The sequence below is a fragment of the Manacus candei genome, unplaced genomic scaffold (assembly GCF_025592945.1).
Source record: "Manacus candei isolate 608988 ecotype Guabito, Panama unplaced genomic scaffold, ASM2559294v1 h1tg000050l, whole genome shotgun sequence".
Classification (NCBI taxonomy): domain Eukaryota; kingdom Metazoa; phylum Chordata; class Aves; order Passeriformes; family Pipridae; genus Manacus; species Manacus candei.
The window spans coordinates 6135001-6160000 of NW_026138098.1; the positions used below are offsets into that span (position 1 = coordinate 6135001).

The window sequence follows — 25000 nt, forward strand, 5'->3', positions numbered from 1 at the left end:
TATGCCAGTTATTAAAGACATTATTTTTTGCTATGCTAACTATTTAACATATTGCAGCTGCCATGTACATACAACCTGGTGACAAGGGACACTGAGGAAGAGCGTTACATGAACCCCTTCTTAGGTTAAATTGCTGGAGTGTCTGTACATAGGTAAAGAAAAAAATCCACCAGACTTGATAAGAGAAATTTATATTATTTATATGGAACAGAACAAACCAATTTACAAGAAAGGCACTTAAGTGGGGAGCTTATTTATTAATGAGTGTAGTACACAAGCTAATGGGGTTGTAATGCAGATGCACCTAAAGCTCAGAGGACGACGGTCTCCAGGCACCATGTTCTACTTCAAAAGAGAGAGGAGAGAGAGCAGGCTGGGAAAACATTCCTGCATGATTCGAAATGGAGTTATGGAAAGGAGTTTTGTCTGTGTCCGTTTAGAAGGATGGTCTGTGAGTGTTGCTGACTCTGCCACCACAGGATGTGGGGTTTCAGAGTAGGAATGGGATAGGACAAGAGGGATAGGAAAAGGAGAATAGCTTTAGTTGTAGGAGGGTTGATTTAGATTGGGTATGGGGAAGAAATTCTCCCCTCTGAGGCCCTGGCACAGGTCCCAGAGAAGCTGTGGCTGCCCCATCCCTACAAGTGTCCAAGGCCAGCTTGGATGGGGCTTGGAGCACCCTGGGCTAGTGGAAGGTGTCCCTGCCCATGGCAGGGGATGCGAATGAGATGGTCATTAAGGTCCCTTCCAACCCAAACCACTCTCATTCTAATATGCCAGTGCCTGGGCTGTAATTCCACTAGATCCCACTCTGTCCTCCGTGAGGGGTTTGGATATGATTTGTAAGGTCACATCAGGTCCACATTGTAGGGCAGCACCTCTGCACAGAGAAGTCCTGAAACTCCTGGATCCCAGTGATGAGGCATCCCCCTGGGATCCAGAGGTTAGTGGGAAGATGGGAGAAATGAGAGACATCCTGCAGCCAGGGTGGTCCGTGAAGGGCAGAGTGTGTTTAAATTACAGTTTCTATGTTCAGCCTTTAACAAGCTGCTTCTGAGGTGGCAGTTTATAGACTGTTATTTCAGTTAATTGTAACAGCAGTTTTTTGAAACAGTATTTTTATTGGTTTTATTGATGTGCCCCGCTGGTTTTCCAATTCTTGCTTGGTTACCTGAGAGAAAAGCTTTTCCTCCTGATCCAGAAGATGCAGGGATGGCCTGTGGCAGGGAAAGGCTCTCTACGTATGTGTGTGTGCAAAAGTGCCTGTCTTGCATATACAATGGGCTGTAACTACAGAGTTCCAAAGAGGTGATCCGAGGCACTGTGGTGTGTTCCAGAGAGTGAAGAGGGAGTGCTGACAAATGGTGAGCCAAATGAAAGAAAATACTCTGTATATTTTGTTCTTCCTGCTGTTATAGGGTTGTATTTTGAGGGTTGAGGTCAGATTGGTAAGAGGTAAAGCCAGTTCTTCAATGGCTAGTGCCATTTTGGGAAAGATCCTGCCAAAGCACATGGGCAACAGTCTCAAAGCCCCGTAGAAAAGCTTTGCAGAGTGTATATCTATTAACAATGCTGTTTTAATTGGCATATGTTAATTTTTCTGAGGTGCTCTAAGGTCTCCCCAGAACCTTCTCCAAGAGAATACCCTCAGCTCTCCCAGCCTGGCTCCAGAGCAGAGGATCTCCAGCCCTTGGAGCATCTGTGTGACCTCCTTGGGACTCGCTCCAACAGCTCCATGTCCCTTCCTGTGCTGGGATCCCACAGCTGGAGGCAGCTCTGCAGGTGGGGTCTCACCTGAGCAGGGCAGAGGGGCAGAATCTCCCCCCTCTGTGGGGATGAACCCAGGACACAAGGGGGTTTTGGACTGCAAGTGCACATTGTTGGGTCATATTGAGCTTCTCATCCACCAACAACCCGAGTCCTTCTCCCCAGGGCAGCTCTCAAACCATTCTCCACCCACTGAGTTCAGGTTTGCTCCAAACCAGGAGCAGGACCTTGCACTTGGCACTGTTGAGCGTCCTGAGGTTGGCACAGCCCCACCTCTCCAGCCTGTCCAAGTCCCTCTGGATGCCCCATCCCTTCTTTCCAGTGTGTCACTGCACCACACACTCTCATCATTCTCCATTTGTGCACATCAGGTCCTTGGCCAGTCTGCCCTGATGGAGATCCTGCGTGTCAGGTGAGCCCAGAGTTGGCCCAAACAGGAGATGCTCAGAGGGCACAGATTTCATTACACCTGCACTGGGAACTTGCTCTGAAAAACGTCCTGATGAGTTGAATTCTTAAGAGGTTCCTGATTTATCTGTATCTTAATTCATTTTAATAGGTTGGAGTATCTGCAGGTGCTGTTGGTTATAATTCTTGGTGCTCACTGTCATCTGGAATTCATGCACTGACGCACGTCAAGGTGGACATCCAAAGTCAGGGCCCAGTTCCAATAATTCAGCCTTAAGTTTTTGTCCTTCAGTGTCCCCGTGCACCAGCTCAGAGACCTGGGTCTTGCAGTAGAAGGGTTGTAATGTGTATTTTAACTCCCTTAGGTTTTGGACTTTTTTTTTTTTAATCCATGCATAATTGGGATTATATCTATCTGAGATATGTGGAAAAAATGTAAGTTTTATTTCAGATACCAGTTAGCAACTGGGCTATCACTGCAAGGCAGGGTTCTGGGTAGGGGTGGTGGGTTTATGTACGAGGTGATGCTGCGTGGCAGTTGCCCTGAGCTGGGGGATCATAGTGAATACCCCAAACCAGAGGAGATAGTGGAGAAGCAGAGGGAATGTGGTGTGTGGTTTCAGGGTCCCCTGCAGCCAGCCCTAACACACTTAATTGCCTGTGATAAAACCGACCTCACAGGTCTGATGGGAGAGTTCTTTTATATAAGAAAAAATGTTTTGTAACAATTTCTTGTAAGTGCTAAAATTAACTGACTTTCTTTTTAACCTAATTATAGCTAGAACTGATGATATCACCTATGCTTAATGTTGCCGAACATCTCGAGTGTGCCGCCGCTTGGAACTTGGCTCAATTTTTACTTCTTGTTTTAAAGCATTTAATGTGAAGCATCTGCTTATTTGTTGCTTGTTCAGAGTCTTTTGGGCATGTGCTTGATCTCCCCTATTCTCAATGTAGAACAGGGTGGTCCTTTCCAACAAGAAGATGCACAGAAATTGGGGTTTTTTGTCTTTTCGACAAATTTTCCGGTTGTTCTGCTGCCAAACCCACTGATTTGAAACAGAAATATTTATGAAGAGGTCGCTCTGATACACAGAGTATTTTTGTTCTCTCAATAGGGCCCAGCTGCAGGTCTTTGAAGAGTTTCATTCATGGAGGGGGGTGGGTCTCTGGGGGAGGTCTCTGGGCTGTTTGTGGGGCTGAGCACAAAGGAGATACAACCTTACGGTGCTGATGAGCTCCAGAACTAACTGAGGTTTTCTTGACCTGAATCATTCCTGAAAGTACAGAGGAGGTGGAAACGTGCAGAATGAAATCTGGAGATAACAAGACTTAGCCTGGAAAAGATGTGGGTGGGAAATGAGAAGAAAGCAGTCCTGGAATTGGTGACCAGCATGGAGGTGGACCATGAAATCTGCTGTAGAGCAGTGAGGGCAGACAAGTACTGGGATGGTCCAAACCAGGTGAGTTTAGGAGGATGGTTGGAGACCAAGGTAGAAAAAGGGCAGAACATTAAACTGACCTTTATCCATAATGAGATTCACTTCTCTGAAAACACAATAAATATGTTCAGGAAAAATAAACCAAGACCGCACACACACAGAGAGCATTGGACATGTTCCTTGGACATGTTTCTTGTGTTCCTCAGGAGTGTCCGCTCTCCAGTCACTGTTCCCTCCGTGGTCTCACAGTACCATGTCCCAGGGCAAGATCTTGTTTGTAATCTGTGTCTCCCTATATGGGATTCCAATCAAAACTTTAATGGTACAGGGCAGTGAGTAGCATTTAATGACCTTCAGTGCTATCACTTGAGTCTTTTGGGCATTGACATTGATTTTCCTTATCTTGGCATGTGAAGACAGGAGTCTCACTCCCTCCTTTGAAGTGTTTGCTGGTACGTACAGGATAAGCAGGCAGCAGCTTTTCAGGCATCGTGGGCTTGGGCAACCCCAGATTCGTTCCCAAATTTAACATCATTAATTGCAAAAATCGAGGGAAAAAATGAGGCCATTTGGATATCTTTGTATTTTACTCAAGAGGTGTATATTTATTATTTATTATATTCAGTTGATAATTTGAATATTAATATTTTATTATTTATATTTATTTTATTATTTATTAATATTTATCCGGAGTTTGTATACAATGCCCAAATCTTTGTGCAGATGCTTCTTTTCGAGGGTTTAAAGACAGGTTGCAGAATTCCTGACTGATCAGATCCATAAGAATTTGCATCTTTGATAATAGATAAAAGCAGAATAGAGAAAATATTTCACAGGTTGTATGACAAGGAGTAAGTCTTAGTCCTGAGTTGTGCTCTTCTCTAAATGCATCAATTTGTTCTTAATAGGTCTTAAAAGCAGCGGCATCGGGGCCATTCGAAGCGAATTGGGGGGGTTATTGTGTTTATTGCAGCTCTCATCCTTTTTTTAATCTCTCCCTCCCATCATACAGGCGCTTCATTTATAAGAAGCTAAATTAAACTATGTCAGGATGTGATTCTCCATGAATTTTAAACCTAAAAATCTGCTTTGTTCATTGATTCAGTTGTGGGGAAGAAATGCAACAGAGCCACCCGGCTATTTGAACTCTTTATTTGCCACATTTACAATATTAATAACATTGTTTCTAGAAGTTGTCACATCAAGTAAAAGATCTTCATTCCAGGCTGTCTTTTGGGGCCAAATCGAGACTGGATGCATGCATTTAATAAATTGTAGTCTCAAGTAGTCATTTTGGTAAATAATTAGGTTCGGTGGAAGAATAAGTTAGCATATTGTATGTATCTAATGTTGCAAATGTACACACAGCAAACTTTGCCATTAATCAACAGTCAAGCACTGTAAGTTGGGTCTCATACATAATGAATTGTTCTTAAACCTCCTGGGCTTCATTGATAGAAAAATAAGAGAAAACACAAGTGTAGTAAGCTTTGGAATAAAATTTAACGAGATTGCTCTGCATCCCGTAATCGTTTCGGAATCATTAGAGACCAGATAATTCAGCTGCAGTTTTGGGGTGGCCTTTAGCCTTCATCTATCAAAGAAAGGCTATTTAAATGACATTTAGGTGTGGATAAAATACATTTTCAGTTAATTTCACAGTAAAGGCTTCAGTAAAAACACCAGCTAACTCTGTGTTTATTATGAAACAAATAATGCCACGTCACTGAGTCTCATTTTAATGTTAATTTTGGTTTCCTAATCATTACTGATTCTTCCATTTGAAGAGTAACACACCAGCTATTTCTCTAAGAGAAAAATTATTTGCTAAGACAAGCACAGATGTATGTGATTATAAGAAAAAGACGGTGCAACTTTTTATACAGGCCCTATTTTGGGTGAATTCACGTGTCTGAGAGTTGTGTGGAGAATTGTCGTCAGTCATTTGCTGATCAAACAAAAATTGCCATTTAAAGATAATACTCTTTTAAATTATACTTGCTGCTCACGCCTGTTTATGACAAGAGTTACTACTCAGGTCCTAGAGGATCAACAGTGAGTTCTGCAAATGTAAAAGTTTACTCTGATTTAGAAACTCTATTTCTGTAATAATTACGTTATTAACAAAAATTGCAGAAATTGCTCCAAAAAATTGAAAAATAAAAAATTACAGAATTGAAAAATTTAAAAATTACCCAAAAAAAATTCATAATTTAATCTGAGTCTACCCACATGTAACAGTGACCTGAAGGTGACTGCAGGATAGGAGAAGCTCCGATTTTTTATTTGTGAGTTGAACTTTTTTGGTTCATTTCTTAACCAATTTGAAATAAAGGGACTATTCAGTACCTCGGTTATAAATCTCTTCTTCGGCAAACCCCTGGAAGTGAGGTAGTTTTCCAGGGATAAAACCCTCAGATGTGTGTGGCTCCAGGCAGTGGAACTGAGCTTGAGATGTTGTGTTCAACCAATCGATTATATTTAATATACACAAATATTTTATAAATATACAGATACTTATAAGTCTGTTATGGGAGCTAATACAACATCCTCATAATATTTTTCCTAAGGAAGCTGCCAGCTCTTGGCTTCACCCCAAAGAACGTGCCAGCAGAGCCGTTGTGATATTTTCTCTTCCTTTCAACGCAGCTCAAGGTCTGTCTTGTTTCTGTTAAGGTTTATTAAGGACTGAGGCAAAAAGTAGCTGAGAAATAAATAATTGGAATCCTACCCCTTTAAAACATGGCTTCTCCCAGCATTTCTCTGATTTTCATCATGGTTAAACTATTTGGGATGATCCTGAAGCCAATCTGCTGCTTACATGTTTATTTTGGAAGCGCGGTAGAAACTTCCAGTTCTTGGCAAGTGGTTTGGAAGGAACCTGTTAAACTGAAACAGGTGGTGTTTCTGCTTTTCTCCCGCTCTGCTAAAACCATCTTTTCCTTCATTTCATCCCATGCAAACATGAGAAGTCACAGAAGAAACACGGCTGGGATGGAGCCTTGGGAAGACACCTCTCAGCTGCACAAGCACAGGAGCCAACTGGCTTCCCTGGTGTGTTCAGGCTTTGCAAAGGGCTGTAATGGAAAGAGAGGCATGGGATTGCAATAGGAATGGCATGGAATAGCTGTTGGGTGGGAAAACTGGAGCAGCAGGGCTGCTCCTGGGCTGTGGTGGATTCCCATTGTCAGGAATGATAATACTCTTGCACTTCACCACCACAGGCTGGAGATCTGATCAGCAGCAGTGGTTCCCTGGCCTGGAAAAAAAGTCTCTTGCAAGTGTACACACAGAAACACCCACCTTTAAAAAATACATATGTATTTTAGGTGTCTTTTTATAGCTTAAAACAAGCTTTTTTTTTCTGTTGGAGGAATTTGGAGTTTTAATTAAAGCATCACACTGTAAAGCTGTGAAGGTGAGTCGGTCATGAGCAGCTGAACATCCATTTAACCAATTTATTTGCATTAACCAAAAAGTTAAGACAGACATGTAACTCACTGCTGACATGTTAGAGGCTGCCATGTTAATGCAAACAAAAGAATTCTGTGTTAAATAAAATAAAATAAAGTAAAAAATGTAAAATAAAATAGAAAATAGTGCAATAAAATAAAATAATTAAATAATTAAATAAAATACATACAAACTGAAACCTTACAGCAGGGATTACTTGTTGACCAGGTGAAAATACAAAAACCTTCTCTTTGAATTTTTTGAGAGGTCAGGCAGCACCCAACACAATTCACTAATGAAAACAAGTGCAGTGACAGTCTCTGATGAAAGTGGAAGTGATTTAAATAAGACTGGTGCATTTTAAATAAATCCTTCCCATTCTTTATTTATGGAATCATTCTAGCCCCATTTGAGAAAAAGGTGTTGGTACTTAAGGAAAGAAAATTATATTCTTTGGGACACAAGTAAAGCAGGTGGATTTTTTTGTATATTCTGTTTTTCGTTCTTTTTCTTTTTAGATGAATATGCTGATTTTATTTTCCTGTATAAAATTATATCTTGTTGACAGTTTAAGACTTGAGCTTCCTATAGGTAAAATATAATGAGTAGCCACTTTGGCTTCCATCCTGTGTGTTGGTGCCTCTGTGACCAAGAACAGGTCCTTTCCTTGGGCATCACCAAGGGCAGGACATTAAGAAGGGCTCCTTTTTCTTATTCATTGCTAAAATTTAGGCGCAAGTAGTTAATATGACTCCTAGATGGGTATTTTTCCCTAATTTTGAACTTTTTCCTGACCATCTTGACAGTAGAGATTCTTGAAAATCCATGGATGGAGTAGAGTGTTCAGAAACCTTCCAAGAAGTCTAATATTGAGCTGAGGAATTTCCTACAAGGGGGAAATTTCCCATTATGTAACTCATCTACTCCCTTTTCCTGTTTTGAGGCCACTTTGACGTTGCTTTTCAAACAAATGTGTGGTTTAGTTGGACCAAGAAACGGCTTTGAAGCCTGAGAAAATCCTTTAAAAGGCAGCTGGTGTTTTCAGTTAGATTTTTAATGCCTTTTGTAGGAGTCCTGCTATTCAGGTTTGGAATGGGAAAGGGGAGGAGGGAAGGGCAGGAGTGGGAGGAGGGGCAGGAGTGGGAGGAGGGCCAGCAGAAGACACCCATGCATAAGCTATGTTGGTTCTTTTTCTTTATTAATGCTGTCAAATTCCCAGGAATAGCTGTTACCATCTCTAGCCAAGCAAAATTAATATGAGGGGGTTTTATTTTTTTTTTAACTCCCTGCCAATTTGAAGCTCTTGGTGTGTATGTTGGCAAGTGGAATTTGTATCCTGCAGGAAAAGGAGTCAGTGCATTCTTGGAAGGAAATTCATTTTTGCTGTGCAAAGGGTTCGCTTTCTTGGCTGAGGTGGAGGTGGCCATGGAGCTGGCAGGTGTTGGGAAAGTGTCTGGTGTTGAACTGCTGGGAGAATGGTCCCACCAGAAACATCTGGAGATGTTCAGCAGTGATAGGGCACTGCTCTTAAAACCAGTAATTTAAAAAAAAATTAAAAAAAAAAATTTTATCCAAACAGCACTTCTACAGGGAACACCCAATAGAAGTGAGGAATGTGTGTGTGATGGTTTGAGTTGGAAGGGATCTTAAAGCCCATCCAGTCCCACCCCTTGCCATGGGCAGGGACACCTTCCACTGGACCAGGTTGCTCCAAGCCCCATCTAACCTGGCCTGGGACACTTCCAGGGATGGGGCAGCCACAGCTTCTCTGGGCAACCTGGGCCAGGGCCTCACCATCCTCACAGCCAAGAATTCCTTCCCAATATCCCATATAACCCTGTTCTCTGGCAGTGGGAAGCCATTCCCTCTTGTCTTATTGCTCCAGACCCTTGTCCTAAGTCCCTCTCCAGCTCTCTGGGTACTTTTAGGCACTGGAAGGGGCTCCCAGAGTCTCCCCAGAGCTGCTCCCCCCCTGATTTGGGAGCGAATGATGTTATTTTGGACCTGTTGGGTTGGTCCCTGTCTGGCAGCTCCTGGGACTGCTGCTCACAGAGCTCCAAGGAGATGGAGTCGTTCAGTTTTATGATGACATTATAGTCCAAATCATTTCCAGACTCCTGAGAATGTGAAACAAGATGATGTGAAAAACATAAGGCGACTGTAGTTTTGAGCGCTTTCCATGCTCTTCTGGATAAATGGAGCAGAAAAGTCTCCCAACTTCTCATGGAGGTTTCAGAGGCATTATCATTATATTCTGTCATTATTATTTTGTCGTAGCTCCAGCAGTCCATGGTAAAACGGAGCCATATTTTGCTGTGTTGTATCTGTGTGGAATAACAGATTATCCCTTGTGCTGGAAGCTTGGTTTGAGTCCATATTGGGGGGTTTCATGTAAAAAAATTTATGCTTGGATGCTTGGATTCTCATACTTTTTTTTTTAGGAGAAAGATTATTAATTAGAAAAATAACATAAGCTTTAGACATCAGCTTTATAAAGCAATTTGGTCCTACTTCACACACAAAAAGAAAAATCAAAAGCATTAATTTGATAAATAAATGGAAAAGGAGAAATAAAATTGCACTTAATTCCCAACAAACTGGATCCCAGTCTGATTTCTTCTGTGTTGTTTTGCCTCTGCTCCAAACCACGGATTCTGGTGTGACCAGAGTGTTTTAATTGTCCATCTCTGTGTCCCTCCTGTTCTCTGCCACTTCCTCATCAGTAATTACGTGGTTAACAATTAATCAGAAAGTGAGTTGGGGCTGGGGGACATGGCAGGGCCGTTTGATCAGGCACCAGGCAAGTGAGGGCTTTGCTTCTGAGAGCGGCCCTGACCCGGCTCCTGCCAGCACATCATTTATCCTGTCCGGAGGCAGCGCCGGGGCTGCCGCTGATCCCGCCGACATCCTGTCGCTCCGGCTCCACGGGCTGTTGTGCATCAGGAGTGGGAAGAGGCTCAGTCTTTTCGCAGAGGTGCCTTGTGGCAAAGGCAGAGCCGGTGCCTTTGATGCCATTACTGGAACATCACTCGTTTCGTTTGCTTTGGCTTTTTGCTCAGAGGGATCTCACAAAATACTGTCACTCCCTCGCAGTGTGCTGGGAATTGGGTGGGGTTTGCTCTTTCCCCACAACTGGGTGGCACAATTCCTCTGCTTTTCTGTTGTCTCAGGTTCACATGTATTTCGATGTTTCTACAGTTTTCTCCCCTTCCTCCTGCTTTGTGACACATCCAGCCTCTCGTCAGAAGGCTCTGCTGTTGAGGAACTTCTGGCTCCACCTGGGAAAAAAAAGCTGCAGTAATCAGAAAACCTTTGGATGGCTCATCAGTGGTGCTGAAGGTTCTGGATATGAGGAGATTATTGACAGGGATTGCTGTTTTTGGCCATCACCCTTGATGTTGTCTCCATCACTTCTCAGGGGTGCATTACTAATGGGCTGTTTGTTTGTTGGTACCCTGAAATCCTGCAGTTTGGAGAGATCCCCACCACGTCACAGCCTTGGAAGCACCAGGAGAGCATCACCACCCCTTTCCCAGCACTGCTCTGCATCCCTGAAAATGTGCAGGTTGGGAAACGCAGCTGGATATGTGCAAATCCAGTGTTCACGTTTTCATCGCTCTCATACACACGTTGCTCCTCCAAAGGAGAAGAAGCAAAAAAGGAGCAAGGGAAGAAGCACATTTTTATTTACAGGTGCTTTCTGTTCGCTCGCTTTTCTCTTCAGACCCTGCAAGCAGGAGCTGCCATTGAAAATCAAATGAATTCTCAATTGCTTCCTTCCAATTCAATCAGGGGAGGAAAGCAGAGACCTGCCACGTTGCTGGAAGGAAGCGGAGCAGAGGAAGGCACGGGAGCGGCAGAAAGCTGCTTCCTTTCCTCCTTTCCCCAGGGATAGTCCCTGGGGAGAAGGGACTGTGCCCTTGGGGGACATGGAGGAGGAACCTCCACGGAAGCACAAGGATGTGTCATCCACCGTGGGTTTGGGTCTTGCTCTCTGACATTTCCTATTCACACACAGCACTTTCTTCATGCCGATCTTCCATGGATTTTTTTGCAGCTGCACCTAACATTGTGTCATTGTTGCATTTCTAGAGATGATGAGTGTGCATTTTTGTTACTGCTATGAGGAATCCTGTCACCTTTATCTGAACAGAAAATAGCTGGAGTCTAACTCCAGATTAAATGTTTTGAGGATTTTATTCTGCTGATATACAGAATGTGAACATTCATTATTTTCACAGAATCCCGGAACAGTTTGGGTTGGAAGGGACCTTCAAGACTGTCTTATTCCACCCCCTTGCCATGGGTAGGGACACCTTCCACTAGACCAGGTTGCAATTTTTATCATTGTAATTTTTCATTTCTGTCTCTCCCATCAGGGCAGAGGCCTCGGCTGCCTGTGAAGTGTGTGAGGGAGCGGAGGAGATGCCGGAGCCACTGGAACAGTGCACAGCCTGGCTGAGAGCTTATTTCTGTGAGCCAGCCACCCTGGCAAACCTTCCCGTGCCAGCTTTCCACCACCCACTGCTCCAGCAAGGTCAGTGCCACAGGACACTCATCCCCTCCCTGCTCCCATCATCCAGGGCTGCTGTCTCCCATCTCCCTCATTCGTGGTCAGCAGCAATAAAAATGATGTGGTTCAGCTGTCGACATGTGCTGCCTGAAAGGTTGGAATAAGAACACATCTGAAGGGTTGTGAGCTTCTCAGTGACAGGGTTGTTCACTTAAAGTAGCTTTTGATCAGCAGAAGAGGGGTTGAGGCTTTGACATTGATCTCTGCAACTCCCTGACAAGAGGGTGGAGCTGGGTGGGGATCGGGCTCTGCTCCCAGGGAACGAGTGCCAGGAGAAATTTAGGTTGAATATTCGGGAAAATTCCTTCGTGGAAAAGTTTGTCCAGCCCTGGCACAGCTGCCCAGGGCAGTGGTGGAGTCACCATCCATGGAGAGATTTAAAAGCCATGTGGATGTGGCACTTGGGGACATGGTTTAGTGGTGGTCTTGGCAGAGCTGGTGGGTTGGACTTGATAGTCTAAGAGGGCTTTTCCAACCCAAACAATTCTGTGATTCTATGGTTCTGTGTTCATGTCAATAAACATGGGCCATAGAAGCAGTCGGTGATAAGTTGCATAAAGTAGCTGTGGTTTTATTCCTCAGAGTTATTGTAAACAATGTGTTGGTATTTTTTAACAAAACAATTTTTACAAAGAAGTTGTTCTATTTATGTATTTAGATAAAAATGGGACCTGAGAAAAAAATCCTTACCATCCCCCATTTACTCTCTGTGTTCCCCAAGACCTCATAACAGAAATCAATCACTTGATTATTAGTAATAATTATCTCAGAAGTCTGATTTTTGCAGTGTCTTTCATTCATGTCTGCCCACGAATGTCATCACTGGGGAGTGAATAAGGGATTCTCACTTTTCATGATTGCACAGCACCTTTGTTTTCATGAGGATCTTCTGTACTTTCTCTTCCATGGTATGAAAACTCCTCAGTGTGAGGAATTTTCCAAATTCCAGGATGGTACTGACGAATTTTTTATTAGCTGGGATGAAATAAAGTGCCATATTGTGAAAACTTTAGCATTGGGGTGAATGTGAAAACGGGCAAAGCCGGGTGGGAAATAGTTACTGCTGCTTCTCCTTCCATCTCTGAACATCAGGGGAATTCTGCTTCCCAGATTATCCACCAGAAGATTATAAAACATTTAAAGTAAAGCTTTTACTTTCATTAATTTTCCTAAATGGGCTAACTGAATTCTTTTTAGCTTGGTGAATGAAATTCCTTGGTCTAAGCACTGCTGTTGATGTTTTAGCTGCTGGTTTGGGGTTTAGCCCTGAGAGGTTTGACTTGACTTTGTAGGAGACTTTGGTCCATCCCAACAACCTTCCTGTGCAGGCAACACTGGAAAAATAAGTATCATTGTTAATAAGAAGCTTCTAGAGGGAAAGAAATCATCACCCTTGAATTCTGGGGGGTGGAGGGAAAGTTCTTCATCGCTACCCAAAAACACAACCCAACCAAAAGCTGCAGCAGGATTGGGATGGAATGTGAATGGTGGCCATGAGCATCAACACCAGGTCTCTGCAGCTCCTGTGGCTTTGTGAGGGATGAGACTGGTGGTCCCACTGTCCAGGCTGGTCCTCATGAGGTTTGACCACCTGCAGCACAATTTGGGTGCTGGGGAGGGGCTGGAGGGCAATTTTCTCATTTTAACATGTGCAGGTTCAGGTTTTTTTAATTTAGTTCAGTTATTTGTTCTTGGACTGGGACCAGGTGTGTGTGTTTTATTGGGGGAAGGCACGGACGTAATGGAAACACTAATGAGGAATTAATTGGCTCAAATCACAACGATGTGAGAGCATTTCTGTTCTTCTCTTGTTTTCTCCTAGCAATGCTTTTATGAAATAGAAAAAAAAAACTATATTGGAAGGAATGTGGAAATAGATGTCAAAAATTTGTAAAAACTAGTTTTAAAAGTTATTTAGGAGAAAGGTAAGGTAAAAATCTAATTATGATGGGTCGCATTTCAGTTTATATGTACGTCAGAATTGCAGTTCTGCTAAATTAGGAATTTGGTATTTATTTACTTTTTCACATTTACATTTGAAAGTGCCTACTCATTTCTCCAGGCACTTAAAAATGCAGAATAAACATAAGTGAGATCATGAGGATCCAAAGCCAAGAAGACTTTTTCTCATCATATTGCTTTTCTTACATCTCCGTTCATCAGCAGCTCTTCAGTGACTCATGGGGCCCTGAGCAACCTGGGATAGTGGAAGGTGTCCCTGCCCATGGCAGGGGCTGGAACTGGATGAGCTTTAAGGTCCCTTCCAACCCAAACTAGTCTGAGCTTCTGCCATTCTGTGATCATTGAAACCTTTGGCCCTTCTTTTCCCCCCTTTCCCTGTAAATATAACCATTTACAGTGTGATTCTTTGATATTTGGTGATTTCAGTTCCATCCTAAAGTGATCAGCACTGACTGATTTCTTTCTAATCAGTGCTTATATCAAATTTTATTTTATTTTTCTGTACTAACATCACCCAAGGACAGCAAGGTTTTGCTCACGTCAGACACACTAAAGATGTTCCTCATTTAACAAAAAAAGTGTGAAGTGCTTTGTGATGAAGCATTTCTCAGTTCATGGTCAGTTCTCTGCAGCTACTTTTAGGTTGATTTTTTTTTTAGCTGTTAGGGCATAGTTTCTTGTGGATAGGAAAGTCATGACAGTCACCTCTAAGATAGCAAGAGCAGAGAGATCAACGAATTCAGAAATTAGAGTTACTCTGCTTTATATTTGCTCTATTAAAAAATTCTATAAAAATTCTATATTTGCTGTTTCAGTGGTTCGTTCTGTGTCTTAAATTTTTCTAAAGTGCCTTTAATTTTCTAATTTGCTGTTAAAAGGGGAAAACATGCTAAAAAGTACTCCAACCATCAACCCAGCACCATGTTCACCACTAACCCGTGTCCACATGGGTTTTGAACACTTCTTGGAATGGTGACTCCACCACTGCCCTGGGCAGCTGGAGAACCTTTCCATTAAGGAATTTTCCTTAATCTCCAATCTAAAGCTCCCCTGGCACAACTTGAGGCCATTTCCTCTTGTCCTGTCCCTTGTTCCTGGGAGCAGAGCCTGACCCCCACCTGGCTCCACCCTCCTGTCAGGGAGTTGGAGAGAGCAAGAAGTTTGAAGTTGATTTCCCAACACCTTTAGAAGTTCTCACCTTACTGGTTGTCCAATTTTGTCTATGCAACCAATATATTTATTTTTTAAATGTAATTGAAAACCTGGAATTTTCAACAACCTGTGTCATGACCAGCACTCAATATGGAATTTCATTAAGTAAAGAAAAATAAGGTTTTCCTACTTCTCTGAGGGGGACACCTCAGAAAAAAACCCAAATATTCCTAATGGGAAGTGTTTAATTGGTCTTAATGTATCCTGGTCATTACCTCCCTTTTTGTATGAGGAAGAACAATGGATGCTGTGATTGTTTTGAAGCCTGTGCATGGATTGGTTGATTTGTGGGTTGGTGACAGGGGGAAGGCAGTGGCGAATTGGCCAGTCCTGAATTCCCTGACATTCCTTTACTGGTGGTTTCCAACGGGGATAGCTGCGGTCGCCGGGAGCGTGGCCACGGCACCGGGGAGCGGGTGTGTGTTTGCAGACCAGATGGCTCATTAGAGCAGCAAGAGCAGAGGAAATTGGAGACACACGAGAGTTTTCCTTCGCCCTGTGACAAGCAGCAGCCCTGGGCTTCTGCTCCTTGTGTGCCGTGCGGTGCTGTGCCACTGTCCTCAAAGGGTGAGCACTATAGCTGTGCTAAGCCATGTTTTTATGTTCCTGTGGGTGGAGTTCCTCCATCAGGTCCTTGTACCAAGGGTCTAGGCCTGAAGTAAAGCTGAGCCTATCCCTCAGACCAGCTCTGTCCCCCTGTTCCTTCAAATGAGCTGAGAATTTCTGTGTCAATGTGAGGGAGTAGGGCTTGGCAGGTCTGGAAGTGGCATTAGGGCACTAATGGTTTTTAACTGAAGGCAGGGCAATTTAGATTGGATATTGGGAAGAAATTCTTCCCTGTGAGGGTGGTGAGGCCCTGGCACAGGTTTGCCCAGAGAAGCTGTGGCTGCCCCATTCCTGGAAGTGTCCAAGGCCAGATTGGACAGGAGCAACCTGGGCTAGTGGAAGGTGTCCCTGCCCATGACAGGAACATGATGGTCTTTAAGGTCCCTTGTAACCCAAACCATTCCATGATTCTGTGTTCATCTGTGTCATCTTGCAAGCCAAAGGCAGAGAAAAGCTGTGCAAAAAGATTCAGGAGGATGGAGAGCAGAGGGAAGAGCCACATTAGTAGCTGAAATTTCCCATTCACAATGTAGGTTATTCATCCAAGAGGGGATATTGATGAAACATCTCATGCATAATAGGAGCAGACAGTCTTCAAAGAAACTGGGAGCACCTCCATTCTCCCTCCAAAATGACATTCCCAGGCCTGTAATCAATAATTACCCTGTGAATTCCTGGGAGCCTCCTTGTTCAGACACTCAAACTGGAGAGCAGTGTGGGTTGGTGAACTGCCACAGCCTCTTGCAAAGGACAGTGAACACAGTCAAACACCAGTTATGGGCTGAAAATACTCTTCGTTTTCTGGTGTCACCTCCATGGAGTTGGACTTGTCCATCACCCCAGTGCTGCTCACCCGTGCTCCCTAGGTTTGCAGGGCTGTGAGATCTGTCCCTCTGGAAAACATCCATGGAGAAAATTCTTCCCTAACTGCATCCTGATTACTCTTCACCCTTCCTGGAGGAGCACACAGTAGCACCTTTCTTTTACTGGCTTTGCATATTCTAAACTATTAAAAAAAAAAAAACGCCTGCAGCAAATTAAGAAAGAAAAGGAGATTTTTTTTTTATGTGTTTTCTGACTGTAACTCAGCAAAGGCTAAAGTATTTCTTTATTCTTTTTTTGTTATTGGAATGCTCAAATCACAGGATTGTGGGGCTGGTAATTTGTGTACTTCTAAAATGACAAATTGAATACCCACAGAATGCTTATGTTTAAAAAGTTTATTGTTTTAAATGCTTGTGTTTTAAAAGATTTTAATGGCTACTCACCCTAATTACAGTGTGCTCTGTATCCTGAGAGTAAATTTTTCTCACATACAATTTAGCCAAAGAGCTTTTCTATATATGAAAATTACTTAAATAAGAAAAGCATTTACAATATTCAAATGAATACAGATCTCCTTTCCCCTGCTTTAAATTAGAGTCTAAAAATAATAATAAAAATCATTGACTTTGTTGAGATATTGTCAAGTAAAGATGGAAAGTTTGAAGCCTCAGGTGCCAGTTTATGGATAATAGTTTAAGAACTCTGTGCTCATGTTCGGTGGGAAAGAAATAGCTGATAAAATGTCATTCTTTAGAAGACAAGAATGAAGAAGCAGAGGGGGGAAGGTCCAAGGCTCAAAGAGGAGAAGGTGTGAAAAAAATCTGATCAGAAAAGTAGGAGTAGTTGGAGAGTGCTCAGGGATGTCAGATGTCAACCATCCCCAATAGGAAAATCATCAAACTGAGCCCACAGAGAGACCAGGAACCAACCTGTCCCTGTATCTACTCTCCATAGTTCCATCATTTCCAGTAAAAATGAAAAATTCAATAAATTCAGCTGGGAAAATGGGAATCCACCAGGTTGTATAAACTGCCAGAGGACAGGGTTAGATAGGATATTGGGAAGGAATTCTTGGCTGGGAGGGTGGTGAGGCCCTGGCACAGGTTGCCCAGAGAAGCTGTGGCTGCCCCATCCCTGGAAATGTCCAAGGCCAGGTTGGATGGGGCATGGAGCAACCTGGTCCAGTGGAAGGTGTCCCTGCCCATGGCAGAGGATGGAATGAGATGGGCTTTAAGATCCCTTCCATCCCAAAACATTCTGGGATTCTATGACTCTGTATTTGTATTTTTTATATTTATGTTGTTCTTAAACTGCATTGTTGAGTCACCTGCTGAGGAGGAGGCAAGACTTGCCTTTCCCTATACAGATCCAAAATGTCATTTTTACCATTGATTTATGCTGCAATTTGTGAAATTCTCTTAGTTTTTTAGTAGACATGAAATTCACTAAAGAAAAAAAGAGTTGAGAAATGTTCCTGACTTTCCCTTTCTCAACCCTGCAGCTTCATCAGACATGCAAATACATTTCCATTTAGGCTTTTATAAAACGTTAAATATGAAATAATCTGCTCAAAAAGGTTCGTACTTCACATATCTGGACATGGCAGATTCAAGTGCAAAGAGATGACAAGCTTTCATATTTCTGTCTGCCAACTCAAAATTCAAATTCCAGAGACTGGCATCTTCTTTTATTAGCATTTCATGTGAGAAGAGTTTTGATAAGGAGAAAGTCACTGTTTTGCAAGATATTTAATGGATTTTTACAATCCAATACTTTCCTACAATTTTCTGCAAACAGAAATCAATCTTCCCCAACCTTCAGAAATGGAAACAACAAAACCCCAGACTAGCCCAGTTACTTTTATATCTCATATTCTTTTTCCAACTCAGTTGGCCCATTGCTTTCTATCAACTATATGTTTTTTAAAACAAAAACTAAACAAAAAATCAATACAAATGCATTCAGGACAAAAATATTTACAAAATTCCTGACCCAATTCCTGTTGAATTCAGAGCAAAATTCCCATAATTTTTAGTGGAAGCTTGTGTGGTTTTAAGTGTATCTTTTAATTAGAGTTCACTGTTCATAGGATAAATTTTCTGCCAAATGTGAGCCATTTAGGACAATTCAGGCCCTCTTAGGTGCAAATGTTCTGATTGCAGATGTTCATGGGCTTTTGGTGGAGCCTTGTAGGGTAACTATCACCTGAAGTGTGACCTTAAAAGAGAAATAGGGGTGGGGAGATCCATGTGTCTGTCCTGTCATGGTGAAGGCAGTGAAAGGATCACTTATTTTAAAAAATTCATTTTTAAATTAATTGTTTTCAGTCAGATAATCCTTTCTTGATGTTAATTACAGGTTGACCAAAGTTAGAATAAAAAAAATGTTATCTAAACAGAGCTTTTTAGGTAAGAGTGGAATGTTCATCTGTAAAATGCAACATTTTTACTTGTTCCCAGAGAATTTGGGGATATTGGAGCAAGCCATGGTGACTCTGAAATAGCTGCAGAGATGTGGATATTGAAATTATTCCAAAATCAGGCTTTTGTTTAGAAAGGAAGGGTTTATGTTTTGATGGTGGGATATTGGGAAGAAATTCGTTCCTATGAGAGTGGTGAGAGACTGGAATGGATTTCCCAGAGAAGCTGTGGCTGCCCCGTCCCTGGAAGTGTCCAAGGCCAGGTTGGACGAGTCTTGAAACAACCTGGGCTAGTGGAAGGTCCCTGCCCATGGCAGGGGGTGGAAGGAGATGGGCTTTAACCCAAACTGTTCTGGGATTCCATGGCAGGGACAAGGGGATCCTTTAGGTCCCTTCCAACCCAAACCATTCCATGATTCTATGATCTGTATCTTTACATGTATCTGCAGTGGGACCAGTTTCACTGCAGATCATGTGCACGTGATGCTTCTTTATAAAGTGAATTTGTCCAAAATAAGATCCTTTTTCTCCCCCTGAAATACAAGGAATCAGTTGACCCTGAGCTAAGAAACATTTTGACCAACGCAGTAACTTTTGACATTGCTGCTTATATGTGAGATTTAGATAAAAAGGTAAGAATTGAAGGTGGAAAAAACCCACCAGTGTAGGAAAATTACTTTTGGTATCCAGAATCGTGTGTTCATCATCTTCACCCAGACCTCACAACCTGCTCTCATTGCAGACCTGTGAGGAATAAGTTTAATTTAATTCATTTTTCCTTTGATTTGTTGGCTTGCTTGCCACACATGCAGCCCCACGTAACCTTTGCACCCCTCCTTAATAAAACCCCATGCAATCAAGATAAAAGGAAAGGGTTTTATAAATACAGTCTCCCACACCCATTTGATTAATGAACTTTCAGACAAGTTTCCTTAAAACCCCTTATTGATGGGAAATATCATCAATACTCATACATTTAACCTGTTTAGTGTTTCAGATATGCTTAATGGGACTGTTACTATGGTGAGCACCTTGTTTCTAAGTAATGTTGTTAATTTTTTTTTCAGAAAATAACAATATAGTGGCATTTCCAACAGCCTTTATGTTAAGGACACATAGATAAATTCCTCTGAGGGGAAGGAAAATTCGTAATATCGATATTTTGCTGCTGCTTGACCTAAGGATGCCCCTTTCTGACCCATTTGCAAGATGTTTTGCCACATGTCCTGACCAGTTTATTTGCTGGGAAAAACAAGGACTTGCTTAAGTGTAAAAACACACTTTTCACTAGAAATTTGCATCCTGCACTCTTCTCTGAATAAAATATGCAAGAACAACATAAATGGCACACTTCTTTTTTCCCTTTCTTTCTTTTTTCCCCATGAATTGGGCCTTTGATGTTCAAGAGGAGCCAGTATTAAAGGACATCCCTAGAAGGCTGTAGAAATTGTCCCTATTTATGACAAATGTAAAATAGTACAAATCGAGCTGAATGTGATGGTGTCATTAGTTTGGGAATCGCATCCTTGAAAATAACTGTGGAGGAGCCAAATCGGTTTAAAAGAAGATAACAAAATGGTTTAAGCTACTTAGGTTGAATGCCAATTATATTTTAATATTCAACTGAGCATATTTTACTAAGAAAAAAGGCAGCGTCGACGCATGCATAACTCATTGGCAGCGTCGACCAGCTGTGCCACTCTTCTCTTCGAATCACTTTGTGCATTTTAGTAGCATGGTAATTTAGTAGAGAACTACCTGAGTGATGGCATTTTCAATGAGCAGGTAATCTACAGAGAATTTTTATATGGTTATGAGTTCTGTGCTTCAGCCTGGCAACACAAAAATACATCAAGACCAATTACGGTATCAACTTTCAGCGTGATACCCTTGCCACGCAAGTGCATGTATTTCTGCCCCAGGCATTTCAAATTGCATCTAATTTGAAATCTTTGGGGTTTTAATTAAATTTCAGAATATATGGAATTCTTCATTAGTACCTGCTCTGAATAGCAGATTATACTTCTCTCAGTCTCTCGTTAAAGAAGTAGGCTGTGGTAAATAGCATGTTCAAGAACTGATCATTTGTGGTGCCTGGATATTGGGAACAGAAATAGTGGAATGCAAAATAATATCAAAAAGATTATTAGTCCAGTGAGGGACTCTTGATTTGTATTTTAATGGAATTTTACATTTCTCTTAATGATTTGCAAATTGTCCTCTGATTATAAGATGCATTAAGCTTTTCATTTTAATGGAGAGACACAGCCATTAGCAGGAATTTTTTTCTGTCTTCTTTTTAGAGTGCTTCCCTGCAGCAGATAAATATTGAAACCATTAACACCTTTTGATGTACTTCATAGTGCTGCAGCTTGGACCAATACATGAATGAATATGGCCCTTTTATATTTTAGCACTTTGCTGAAAGCTCCTGGTTGTCGTTCCGTAGGTGAACAATGACCGGAGCCGTACGTTTCCATATGTTGATTTCCTTATAATTAATGTTCCAAATGTTTCGGGGAACATCATTCATATTTAATGCCAAAAGAAATAGTAAAGCCAACAAAAGTCAAGATCTGAAATGCAGATGGAGGGTGCTGTGACCTTAGCTCTGACCATCCTTCCAGGGAGGAGGGTTTGTTAAGGATTCGCACACGGCTTCGCATGGGCCAGAACACAACGATCTCCTTTGTTGCAGACACCAGGATACACGGACACTCTTCATTTGTCAATCTGAAAGTCAAATTTCCTCCTTGCTTTCAGCTTAACGTGAACCCTTAATGTTGTATAAACATGTTGTGCCTGTGCTGACTTCATTGGGTTTGGCAGGAGGGCACGGGATGAGGAACAGCCTCTTTTTTGTGGCAGCTTGCGAAGCATGAGAAGGATTTTCCTGATACTGCAGAATTTCTTAAAAAAGTATGGCTGTTAGATAAGGTAAATCACAGAATCACTGAATATTCTGAGTTGGAAGGGACCCACAAGGATCATCAAATGTGTGATTATTAACCTTCTCAACTTATTAAAATCCCTGTAATGTTCTTTAGATGCTTTGGAAAATCAAATAATTCTTTAAGAGGTGCAGGACAGGGGTGTTTCCCCAGCCCCAGCTGCTTCTCACACCCCAAATAACCCAAATTTCTGTCTGTGCTTTTGCAGACTCTCCTCTCCCGGCAGGTTACCTGTGACAACTTCCTCCAAACTGATTTTAGGGCTGCCTGTTAATTGAGCAACCTCTAATCTCTGAAATCCCATCAGGGGTCACTGGTAGGACTTCTCCTCTGTTTGCTTCCAGGATGTCTGTTTAAATAATTTGGATCTCGGGAATTCCAGTTGCAGTTCATTTAAGCAGCTCTGTGTGATGGCACCAGTATCATTCAAGAGGCTGAGTGACTTCATGGAGTCACACTTCACCTCTTCCCAGTTGTTTTGGTAGTTGCTTAAATACTCCTTAAAAAAAAAAAAAAAAAAAAGGAAAGAAAAATAAAAAAAAAAAAAAGGAAAGGAAAATAAAAAAAAAACAACACACTTTGAGATTGAAGCCAGAAGATTCTGGGAATTATTTGCTGCTGCTGCATTCTTGGAAGGATGTTGCATCATCTGTGAATTAGTGTTTGGGAAGTGCTATATGCGCGTTACCTTCATACATTAAGTAATTGTAATTCAATAATGAATTAATACAAACAAAAAAAAATAATCAGTGCTTTGATACTGGTTTGTGTGCAGTAAGCAAATAGTTCCATTTTTTTTGCATTTAAGCAATTTAAAAGTATTATTTTGAACGTGCACATTTACGAAGAAACTTAGAGAAAACTAAAGAGTTTGCTGTTCCTATTTTAGCCCAGCGAAGATCTGACACTTTGTTCACGTAGTAAAGCACATTTGCATTGCATGTGTCATATATTAATTTTCTAGGGCAGGTTATCTTTGGCAACAGGATCTTCACAAAGCAACTGGGGGTGCAGATTTCTTGCTCCAGAGGCATTTGGGAGTGGATATTTGGGGCCGTGCTGAAAAATGAAACAGCGAAAACACCTCATTGGTGTAATTCTAAGTGGAATTGTAGAGAAAAAGCAATTATGAGTGAAGCAAGGAAAACTAAAGGAGAGATGCTGGTGCTTCCCAGCCTCCCTCCCCTACAAGACCTGGGTCCTCTGCGATCAGCCTTCCCAGAGAACACCAGGATACCTGTGCTGACATAATCCAGTGGTGAACCAGCATGGGGAAAGTGTTGTTTGTGACAGGTTTGAAGGGAGATAATGTTTCCTTTCTCCCAGATAACCTGGCTTGGTGTTGCCCCGTTTCATGGATGGATATAGAATTGGTTTGTGGATGTATTTCTTGGGGAATGCAAGTGATTCCTCCTGGGCTGTGGGGTAGTAGAATGGTTTGGTTTGGGAGAGACCTTAAAGATCCTCTAGTTCCAAATATATATATATATATATATCATTCCAAATATATAGTACATGATGTAGTAGTCTAATAGAGGAAATATATCTGTGCTTGTGAGATAATGTAACAAATTCCAGTTTGCAGAATCAGTTTTACACAAGATGATGTGTCAAAATTGAGGGATTTATTCCCCTTTCATAGAATCACAGACTGATTTGGATTGGAAGGGACCTTAAAGATCATCTCATTTCACTCCCTACCATGGACAGGGACACCTTCCGCTATCCCAGGTTGCTCCAAGCCCCATCCAACCTGGCCTGGGACACTTCTAGGGATGGAGCAGCCACAGCTTCTCTGGGCAACCTGTGCCAGGGCCCCACCACCCTCATAGAGAAGAATTCCTTCCTGAAATCCAACATAACCCTGCTCTCTGTCAGTAGGAAGCCATTGCCCCTTGTCCTGTCTCTCCAGGCCCTTGTCCAAAGTCCCTCTCCAGCTCTCTTGTATTTTTTGTTTCTTTCCATCACAGGAGTGTGTTGGAGCCCTGAGATGATGAACAGTAAACTTGCAGGACATATATGTTATTAATTTTAGAGCCCATTTTTCACACTTCCTTCATGATGGTTCTAGGTTTTGTGTACTGAGAGGAATTCAAGGTCTTTGTTTGGGTTTGTCACTTTATTTCTCCAAAGCTGCCCAATTTATACTCAGTTTTGTTACCCAGTTTTGCACTCCCAGGTTTAGTTTTACCACTAATGATCCTGAGCCAAGACCTCAAAACAAAGATCGTGATGAGTTGGAAATTTTGATGTTAGTGAGCTTAATTTATAGGCATGAATTGGAGGGTGTACTTTATCACCACGTGTAAGCATTGAATCCTTTCTCTTCACGTTGTATTTTGAGTTCATTAATATCACAATGACACGTGCAGCGTATCCATAAATCTTGGGAAGTTTTCTGCAGAACCTCCCTGCCTGTTCCAGTCTAACTATAACCAGATGGTCCTGCCTTCCCATCCAAAATCCCAGTGTAATTAGGAAACTGCATCTCCTCTGATTTATTTAGGAACTCTGGGCAGATTTCTGTGTCTCATTAACAGGACGAGTCAGAAGAGCTGGATTGTAGCAACACATGGGAGGCTGTGTTTTTCTTGATTTCCAACCATGCAAATTGAGGTAAATTCAGTTTAATTTTTAGGTTTTTTGCTCTGGAGAGGGAGAGGAGTGACCTTCCCAGGCCTGGCATCAGCCAGGCAAAAACAAGAACTCCAAGAAATGGGAAAAAAGAGAGTTGAGGTGTGACCAGAAGTTCCATTCAGTGTGAGCCAGCAGGAATTTCTGTTTTAAGTCAAATGATGGCCACTGGTGGCATTTTGTCACACTTGACCCTTTGGTAGAGGTTTTGTGTGAGAGCAGAGTTCAGTTCTCAAGCTCTTTCTGCAAATTGCAGCTGATGAGGAGAATTTAGAAGCTGTCCAGGTGAAGTTCTTGGTGAGTACCAGCTCTGACAAAGTGAAATGGAGAGAAGTCCCTCATTTATTTCTATCTTGGATGGAAAAATAGAAATTTAATTTTCTGGCCCAGTCACTTAGAAATTGCAGCCGAGCTGGTGCGTGGTGTCTGTTCTAGAACAGGAAAGAGTGTTGTAGGGCATGAAACAATGATAAAAAATGACAAGTTAAGCTGAGTTTGCAGTGAATGAGGAGCTAGTTGATGTTTCTCAGTTGCCCAGATCTGCAGGTCTCTTGTATTTATGTCTATAGCAGTTCCTGTGTGGGTTAAAAATGTTCATGAAGTCGTTAAAAGGTTACTTTTACATACTTTGCACAATCTCCTTCTCCCAAAATTGATGTATTTGAAACAAAGCAAAAATATTTGCTCCTGGAATGAGATTTTTTTGAGTGGCAAGTGTAAGTCTGGATCAGATTCCTGTCCATGGTCA

General features: G+C 42.0%; 1 protein-coding gene across 1 annotated transcript in view; it reads left to right on the plus strand.

Annotated features, from left to right (window-relative positions):
* Positions 1–25000, plus strand: part of MGMT (O-6-methylguanine-DNA methyltransferase) — a 139626-nt gene that overhangs the window by 96413 nt on the left and 18213 nt on the right. The window contains exon 5 of the mRNA XM_051801230.1: positions 11450–11607. Coding sequence (XP_051657190.1) covers positions 11450–11607 — 158 coding nt within the window. The remainder of the gene's footprint in view (positions 1–11449; positions 11608–25000) is intronic.